Source organism: Stegastes partitus, unplaced genomic scaffold (assembly GCF_000690725.1).
Source record: "Stegastes partitus isolate 25-593 unplaced genomic scaffold, Stegastes_partitus-1.0.2 Scaffold896, whole genome shotgun sequence".
Taxonomy (NCBI): domain Eukaryota; kingdom Metazoa; phylum Chordata; class Actinopteri; family Pomacentridae; genus Stegastes; species Stegastes partitus.
The window spans coordinates 76,934-86,933 of NW_007578627.1; the positions used below are offsets into that span (position 1 = coordinate 76,934).

At 40.9% G+C, this 10,000-nt stretch overlaps 1 protein-coding gene across 1 annotated transcript in view; it reads right to left on the bottom strand.

Moving 5' to 3' along the window:
- Positions 1 to 819, bottom strand: part of slc35c1 (solute carrier family 35 member C1) — a 4,701-nt gene extending 3,882 nt beyond the window's left edge. The window contains exon 1 of the mRNA XM_008293607.1: positions 182 to 819. Within this exon, the coding sequence (XP_008291829.1) occupies positions 182 to 695 (514 nt within the window). The 5' untranslated portion in view covers positions 696 to 819. The remainder of the gene's footprint in view (positions 1 to 181) is intronic.
- Between the last annotated feature and the right edge of the window lie 9,181 nt (positions 820 to 10,000).

The window sequence follows — 10,000 nt, forward strand, 5'->3', positions numbered from 1 at the left end:
ATAAAAATAAATAAATAAAAATAAAAGCAAATAAATTAGCATTATATTTATTCTTCTTTTTATTCAGACTTAAAAAAAAAAAATTTTTATTAATTTATTTTTGTAACTTGGCCCTCTCACTACTCCATAGATTTTGGCCCATAAAGTTGCTCCAGGAAGTTCTGGTCCTGGCCGGACTCACCCAGGATGACGCCGCAGCACATGAGCGCTCTGAGGGACGTGGTCTGCTTCAGGACCCCGTAGGACAGCAGCACGTTGAACACGGTGCTCAGGGACCGGCCCACCGTGTAGAAGGCCACGCCGACGTACTTGAGACACAGGTTGTTGAAGGTGATCATGCCGATGAAGACCACCGACAGCGGCAGCACCTCCCGGGACGTCTTCACGTCGAACCGGACCGCCGGGAAGTCGACGAGCCGCGGGCACATCCTGGACAGCAGCTGCATGAGCCAGCACAGGCCGACGGTGACCGCGCACTGGAAGAAGGTGACGAAGAGCGGCGCGTCCAGGTCCCGGTTGTCCAGCAGGTAGTTGTTGAGGAACACCATCGTTATGGACACGAACCAGTACAGAACCACCACGGCCGCTATCCGGACCGCCCGCAGCACGAACGTCTCGCCGTCCGGGTCCGTCGCCTCCGAGCCGGCCAGAGCCATCCTCAGGATACTGGACCGCTTCAGCTGGGTCCGGTTCATGGTTACAGGGACAAAGGACGGTTCTGTGGGTCAAAACCGGAGCCTTCACATGACCCGGAATGCAGGAACTCAACCAGCAGCAGCAGCTCGAGCAGAAACACAACCGGCGGTAACAACACTCACGCCCTCAGCCTCGCTCCTTCAGAATAAAAGCGCAACCCAAACCAGGTTGTTAGTTTCCGGTCATTAAGCGAAACCTAAGAACACATTTCAGCCTTTTCCGGCCTTTTACTCACAACACTTTAAAAACTAAATAAGATTTGACTTCACAAGCGAAAAATATTAGTTTTCCAAAGTGTCTTTGCTTTTATCCTGAAGGGTATGCGCACAAACCGGGGGAATCGTTACTTCCTTGTTTGAGTGACGTCATTTGATTTAAAGAGACACACACATTCAAATCGTGCTGTAGATTTGAATAACAAAATAACAAAAAGGAGGTTGTTCTGGTTCTCCAAGTCCAATTACAGAATATAACTCTGTGTTCTCTCTTTAAACTGTGTGCGTCCTGCAATCTGGGTGCAATTATCCATCATGCACTAACTGTACATGTGGCAGGTGTACATAGTCTTCATTATTATCTGTATTTGAATTCATCTAGCTGCTTTAATGTGTTAATTACCCCAGTTAGTGGGTCTGTAAAACTTCTCTTATCTTGTGTTTGTAATTATGGTAATTACATACATAACATTTGTAAATAACTTTTGTTGTTTTCTTTTTATGACTAACGATCTAAAATCTTGTTTTTATGCCACCGATCATAATAAGCAAATTCTCCTAACTCAATGTAGTTTGCTGATTAAACATAATTTAATTAGAAGTTGTCGTAATGCAAAAAGATTGATTGCATTTCTTTGTATACAGCTGAATAAATAAATATGCATCCTATTTTTTTGGAACAATACCAACACAAATTCCTTATTGTTTGTTTTCAGTGTGATTTTTATAACTACACATATTCAGTAGCAGGTATTTCTAGTTCACTGCACAAAAGCTTCCAGACAGCAGGTGGCAGCAAATGATCACCAGTGCTGATTCTGTCTCTGGCTGCAGGATAGGGAACTCAAAGGGACACAGAACTTGTGCACATATGACATGACTGCTGCTGATGGTATGTATGACTTTTGTTTAGTCTTTAGTGGGGAATAGTCTGCAACAGAGACCACAGGGCAGCAATGCTAAACGCCACGACTAGCTGTTTGAATTCATACACATTCTCATATGGATTATCAGAATCAGAATCAGAATCAGAATCAGTTTTATTGCCAAGTAATTTTTACATCACCAGGAATTTGACTTGGTCCATTGGTGCAAAGAAGCAGAAGAAAATATATTTATATACATATATATACACTTGCTTATGAGCAGTGCTTATGTTATGTTATAACATCCACTTTTTTATATCTGCAGCTCTTCAGCATGTTTCAAATATGAGGTACATCTAATATAAGGTACACCGACGGAAACTAATGCAAAAAAATCCTGCAATTAATCCCCCTTTGTGGTTGTTAAAACGTACAGGTTATGTTGAAGCAGTTCAGGAGATGTGATCTTAACTGTATGATCATTTTGGAGGATGGAATTAGTGGTGCTTTAATTAGGTGTTTCTGTTATTTAGTCCAGCCTCCGTGGTTAACATAAAGTGCTCAGACTAGCACAAACATGTCAGCACAGCACGATATGATTCAATAGAAACTGTGCACATACAGTTGGTATTAACAGCTAAATAAGTTTAAGCCAGACAGAACATGTGTTTCAGGATCAGACTGCAATAGTTGTTTTTAGCTCAGTGTTCCTAATAATGTGGCAGCTGACTGTGAAGGCCTTTATATTCCTGTTTTTGTTTGAAAGGGAGGAAATAAAGATGCAGATTCAAACCATGCAGTGCTTCAGCAATCCACAAGGGCACCTACATGTAGGGTTTATATTAGGATGTGTTTAATTACACTTAAGGCTCTGCTTCACTTTTTTTTCCCCTCATTTCATTTAAGTGGGCTGTTGAGCTTTTACACCACCGCTGCAAAATTACTCTTTTATTCCTCGGCCTTATCTGTATATCTCTACTCATCTCATATATCAGCTGCATCTGCAGACTGCACCGCCTGTCTGCCTTTTTCATGAATTTTCCTAAAATAGGCCTGCAGCCTTGATAGCCTAATGGTGGATCTTTTTTCTTTTTCTTTTCTTAAAGAGAGAGATGATACAGAAAGTTTAACTTGTGCTTCACTTTCCGGCGCAGCCTTCGTCCTCCTGCTGTCATCGTTCTCCTGTTCCACAGTTGCAGGCTTGCTCAGCTGCTGGAAAATTGCTGTAAGTGAGTGCTGTTTGTTGGAGTTATATTTTCTGCTACAGCACACAGCAAGTCACTTTGCCGGTGCGCCGGGGTTAGCCGCTGAGTTGGTAAGCTATGCCCATGGACCCGTACATGCTCTCAGCGAGAATAAAACTCCATCTTTCTCGCAAGAACACAGAGGTAGAATGCGTGCAGCCTGATTCGGCCGGTACAGCTCATCCATCTGTGGGTGTCTGACCCCTCATTGTGCTCCTCTTTGCTCAGGTTTTGGAAGGTGGAGAAATGCCTCCCTGCAGCCGATTCAATATTCACAAAACGCTCTGCCTCCCTGACCCCTGCCAGCTGGGGAGCTTTCCACACTTTATTAGCAAGCACGAAAATGGAGGAAGATGTGGCAGGTGGCGGCTTGGATCATGAAACTTCTGGAGCATCAATGCGGCGCCTTTATGTAACTCTGCAGCGTAATGCTAATAAGATATAGCAAACAAACGGATGAAAAGATGAGATACGCAGGGTGACACGGTTCTTACATATGATATGTGGCAGCTCCTAGAGGAGAGTGTTGGATTCAGGATCTCAAAATAAAAGGCGATAATAATTAATTAACTCAAGGAAACACCTAAAAACCCACCGACGAGCTTGAAAGGCTCGTTTTCCTAAAAGAAAATATTAAAAAATTGCCAATGAGACACAATTTACTGGAGCCAGAAACTGTGAAAACAGAAAGAATTGTTTGATTTTTAACTTCCTGATTGTCCGTGAACTCCTGGAAAACTGCAGTGTTTCATCAAAATCACTTTATCTTACCTGTCCTGGTTAAAAATGTGCCAAAAATAAAGCATTTGACTGAACCAGATTCTGTAAAAACAAAAATGATTTGCTTCTTATCACAAATGTAAAATCACTAGTGACTCGGCTGTAATCAGCGGTCTCAGGATTTTTCGGCTGAACTGCAGGCAGTGTTTAAACGGAGCAGGTAGGAAACAAGAATGGAATTGAATTAAAAATGTAAGTACTTAAATACCAAATTGTTTCCCAGCTTAGGTAATAATATCATAATAATAATAATAGGTTTATTTATAAAGTGCTTTTTAGAAAACAGGGTTACAAAGTGCTTTCACATAATCCAAACGATAAAAACACAATTTTGATCAAATATGGTGCAAAGCTAATGTGATGCAATTTAAAAATGAGTTCAAACAAACATGTATACATACAACAGCACATGAAAAGCACAGGAAAGGAGGCTAGAGAGAGGACAGGAAAGACATAACAACGACACCTTAAAGGAAGGCTAGCTTATAAAAGTGTGGTTTTAGCAGTTTTTTATTAAAAGGACTCCACAGAGTCAGCAGATCTAATTGCAGCAGGCAGATTGTTCCAGAGCTGAGGAGCAACAACCTCAAAAGCACCTCTAGATTTAAAACGGGAGCGAGGAACAACCAAAGAGGCCTTGATGGTTGGATTGGCGAGGTCGGCTGGCAGAGTAAGGAGAAGGTAGCACCTGTTGGCACTTAAACATGTTGAGTCCAGTTTTTTTTTAAACTGTTTTTTAAAAAATAACTTCTAGTGTCACGCTGCACAAAAGACGTGTTTCAGCGCTAGCCACAGTGTCTATAGCGGTGCAAAACGAGGCCACAGAGAGTCAACACCCAGAAGCTGGTTGGGTTTCAGAAGGTTAATAGCCCCGTAGCTAATTTATGCTTAAAATTAATTGTGTGGCTTTTCTGCTCTACATCTTTACAGTCCATCTATATCCTTTGATTTGTCACGAAGACCACTGGCTGCACATCAACCAGAACACAGAACTGCTTTCAAAGTCTGCAGCTTAACTGTAATTCAGTAAAAAAAAATGTGACTTTGGCAATTAACACACAGGGATAATCTCACTACGATAACGCTACAGAATGCGACGTACAGCTCTGTCAGATGTTCGGGGAATTTTACAACTCGGCTGTCGTATTAATTCGACTCACAACGGAGCTTTTTTTTTTTTTTTTCTCACTGTAAACACAACATTTCACTTATCCTCCAGATGGCCCCTTTTACCACAGGAGGTGATCTGTGAAGCCTGCCGCGCTTCTTCCAGACAGCGAACACATTTTGTGAAGCATCCTTTAATCTGCGCAGTACAGACATGTGGCTTTACATTGAGCTACTGTTGCATATTGTCATCGCGGAAACAAATGGTGCTCCTCCTGTTTTTTTTTTGTTTTTTTTTAAATGATTTATTACCTTTAGTGTAAATCTCCTGTAAGCTTGAACTGACTGGATGCAGCCACGGCAGCGAAACAGCCGAACAGAAGCCTACATGCAAACATCAAGGGCATCATTTATGGACTCTTCTCTCATGCCGTCCATTAAATGTTAGGAGTGTCATTCAGCGAACATCTGCGAGGGATGATGGAATGACATAAATAGCATCATCTCAATGCCTCTCTGTTGCATTTTGCACTACATCATTGGAACGCCGCCGCTGCCGTGTGCACGGGAAACATATTGATCGGTACCGGAAGGCACGGAAAGAGGAATGCGTTCTCAGAACCATGAGCAGTTTTATTATGAATATTGAGGAGAAGCAGGACAAGCTTAACAAACCAGCTCACGGCGGCTGGCTTTAGGCTGACCTTTACTCCTAACTGGAACATACTGGCTCAGGTGAGGCAGGTGCAAGCAGCATGCAACACATGACGCCATAAAACTGGGCTCGAGATTTATTATTTTGGCATTTTCTCTTTGCATTGTCTCGACTGGAACATCCTTGGCCTCTCTTTGTGCACGGTCTGCAACAACAACGTGTTTCCTCGATGACATCATAAAAAAGCAGCGGCGTTCATTCATCTCCAGTAAATGTGACATTTAAACTGATCGCCAATCTGTACGACATAAAACCGCACAAATGGAACAAGCTTGTATTGTGCTGTTTGTTAAAGTTTGCTGATAAATGATTCATCAGGGCAGCAAACAAACTGACTTTTCTGAGACTATAAGCCTCCTTTTTATTATTAATGACACCACTATCATTAAACGAGGCTGTTGTGGCTCCACTTTAACAGCAGCAGCGTTGCTCTGGTCTAATTACTGCTGATAATGAATCTTCCAGCAAGTAGGGTTAATAGATATTAGGCCAGCGAGGGTGAGCTGTGTGGTACAGTCCACAGGGCAGCTTAATTTCAAGCACATATAATCCTCCCTTGTGGACCAAAGTTGGTTTCCCAGCTATACTGCTTTTACTACTTTGATCTCCCCGTGGTTGTAACAACCTCCACTTTCTCTCCGTCGAGAGAAAAGAAAGCACAAGAGGTCCTTCTTAAGAATCCTCTCCGCAAAATTGGAGTCTTATGGCGGGCTTAGAGGGAAAAAACGAAGGTGACGGAGAAAACACATAAAAATGTAACACTGAGTTATGTGGGATTTGACTGCCACGAATCTCAGCAGGGAGCTTCTATTTATTTATTTATTTTTACTCAGAGACACCAACCGCCTAAAAAAAAAAAAGAACGAAAGAAGAAGAAATAAAGAAAGAAAACTCAAATAAAAAAACAATAAAATATCACAGAAAAGGGAATATGTCAGCATCTTGGGCACAAAAGATGCATTAATAAATAAATGAGATATAAACATCTCATTAATATACAGTCATTTTCCCATTTAAACAATAATAGCCTTCAATTTTACATGATTATTTGGCTTTGAAAGCTTAATAAATGATATTTGCATGTGCAAAAACATGGATAGATATATTAAGCATGCAAATTTATGTAATTTAAAAAAAATAATGTTAATTTTAGAATTCAATTTACGATATTAAACTTTAATTTAGCAGTTTCATCTATTAAATCATAAGGAAATGTATTTTAGCAGTTTTTAAAAAATGTCTAAAATGTTAATCTTCTTATTATTCACTACAGGCTTTTACTATAATGTCAAATTAGACCTTTAAAATGTACTTTTTTGTAATTTTATTGATATTTTGGTGTCATTCAAAAACACAGAAAATAGTGTAAAATAAAATTGGATTTGTACTTTTTTTTCAGATTTAGTTTTGATTCAGATGTTTAAGTTTATTCACAGAGCAAGTCACACTACAGCTTTCTAATAATTAAAAAAAAAAAAAAAAAGCCTAAGCCATCATTTAATTTTACTTTGTTCAATCAGCTCTTTATTATTATGACGGTTAAAGGCTGATTGTGTTTTTTCTCAGCTATATATCATGTTCAGAAATGTAAAACGTCCGTTAGCTTTAGTCAGATACATCTTCTTATATTGCATATATTTGACAGCCGTCACCTTAACCATTCAAGTCGACTATCAGATATCACAGAAACCATTAGTCTCGGCTAAATGGGAGACAATGACGGACACCGAGTGGTTCGTCTATGAGCTGAAAGTTTTAGCGTTGGTGCTGCTGAAGCTGGAGCAGGACTTCTTCACAGTAACGACGCCTGCTGAGTGGTGAGAGTGGAAGTGGAATGTCTCTAATTGAAGGGACTTCTTTGGTCATTACATAAAACATCCCAACCCTGTGAGACTTTCAGAGCCTGGAAAAAAAAAAGAAAAGGAGGACATTCTCCTGAAGAGCTGAGACCATAAAACATGACGGAGCAATCCTCTCAGAATTAAGCAGCACGGCGGAGCCATTAGGAATCCTTTTGACTATTCAGAAACAGTAACCTGTCCATCAGCAGCATGAAATACGGCGAGCAGCAGACGTCCTGTTTGTCAGACGCTTTGGTTTTGCTCAGCTGGCTGCCACGTCCTGATGAGTCGCCCTTTGGAGGGAACAACAATCACATGTGGAGCATCGCCGTGACAACGCCGCTGTGTTTGGTCCTCATCCCATCCTTCCTCCTGTTCGCTCAAGTGGAGGAACATCCCAGTGACTAGTTAACTACATGATGCGACTAGTTAAATAACATACAAAGACTCACACAGCACAAACACATGAACCCTTAAAGCCAATCTGTGGTTTCACTTTCACCTGGACTCTGCATGTCCTTGGATCTGAAACATGAACCCTTCACACAGAAAGTCCTCAGTTATTTCTTTATTTGCTATATTAGCCTGTAAAACATTAAAAATTGCTCGTATCTGTATAAAATCATACCTCTCTCTCCTTGTTTTGCCTGCTGCTTCCACTTTTGTCATCTTTATTCTCTTATTTTATTTGTTTCAGACACACCACAGTGTCAAAAAAGCAAAATCAAGACAAATAAAACACATAAAACGAAAAAAAAAAATCAAACAGAAACTAAAATAAGGTCTGAAAACGAGAAGGATGAAGTTTATTAGCTACTTTTTCCCATCTGCGTCCAACCCTTTTACTTATAAACCTCTTCAGAAACCCCAACAACACCGTTACTCATCCACATTATGATATTTTTCAAGCGGTCTGTTACTGTATATTTTCTTTAATTGTTATAATTATGGTTTAATTATAGTAGCGCTCTTCGTGGTGCTAAACTAAAGCAAATGGCTTTTTACGATTTCAACTTTCTCTTAATTTGCTTAATTAGTATCCAATGTCGCTTCTGAACAGTTTATGTTAAAATTTGAAATGAACTAAATCAATAAATTTCTAAGCGTTTGTTTTGGAAAATAGTCGATTATCTTAACTTTAATTACAGCTTTGTTTGTGCAGCACATGTTAGCCTGTTAGCTTGTTAGCCAGACTCTGCAATAGCCAAACTAATATTTATACTAAATGAAGGAGCAGAGTGGGGAGATTGTTTCAGGAATTCACTTAAAGCCACTTATAACATTTATACAGCAGCGATGATATGTTTTGAAACACCTAATTTATTCTACACCAGCAAGTTTAATAACTTAATCATCCATTTTCACCGTGTTTGGTTCACCAGCCAACACACCACCTGGACGTAGGCTAGCTCCAGTGTTATCAGACAATACTGCCATCTGGTGGAGGAATCGTGTAGCTGTTGGAAGGAACTGTGTCTTTAAAACCGTCACAGATCCCTCCCGTGAGTTTGTCACTGTACAGCGCTTCCTCCAAGCTTCTGTAAGTCGGCACGCTTGCATTTGTGCTGCAGTTTTAAATATGAAAAGAAAGACCTTGACTCTCATGATGCAACTGAAAAACCACAAAAAAAACCCAAATGGCCTGCGTACAGTTATTTCAATTTCTCGCGACATCTTTGTGGCTCGGCTAATTATTTACAGCGAAGGAAGTTGGACCCGTTCGTTCCTGAGAATTGAAAACGGCACAGACCGAGCACACTGGTGCGCTGCAAAGGTCAGCGGCAGATTACCTCACTGCTAATGAAGCCAAAGTGGTTGTGTACTGCAACACTTGTATTTCCACTCCTCTGCACTGCTGCCCAAGGGCTCGCTTAATTATCTCCCTTTTTTTTTTTTTTTCTTTTAAATTTCTTCTCCCACCAGCCCAGAATGCGCAGTTAGTGGGTTGAAAGAGCGACTCGAGCCTGATCGATACGACGAGTCCTGTGAAGCAGCAACAGATTCCGCTTTCTTCCCTCCTGTATGGGCTTTATGTCGCTTTTCAATCCTTCCTTTATGTGGTTTATTTCTGCTCTTGTCTTCCTCTTTGTTTCTTGTCCATGACCTCAATAATTACTACAAAGTCGTGCACTTGCAGGGATGGTTTTACTTAAAAGATTAGAAGAGGAACTGAGATTTTAAACCTCTATATCAGAGTATCATCTACTCTTGAGTTTGCAAAAATAAAACCCTTTATTTCAACAGCAGGGCTGCAGGGTGGCGCAGTTGGTTAGCATGTTGCCTCGCAGCAAGAAGGTCGCTGGTGCGCGTCCCGGTGAGGACATCCGGGATCTTTCTGCGTGGAGTCTGGAAACCACGTACACCTTATATTCAGGAATGATTTGAGGAACATGACAAGTGTTGACTTGGTCTCTAAATTCATCAGATATCATTGCGATTGAGTATCTACAGGACTGCAATGTGACACCCGGGATCTTTCTGCGTGGAGTCTCCATGTTCTCCCCGTGCAGCGTGGGATCTCTCCGGGTTCTCCGGC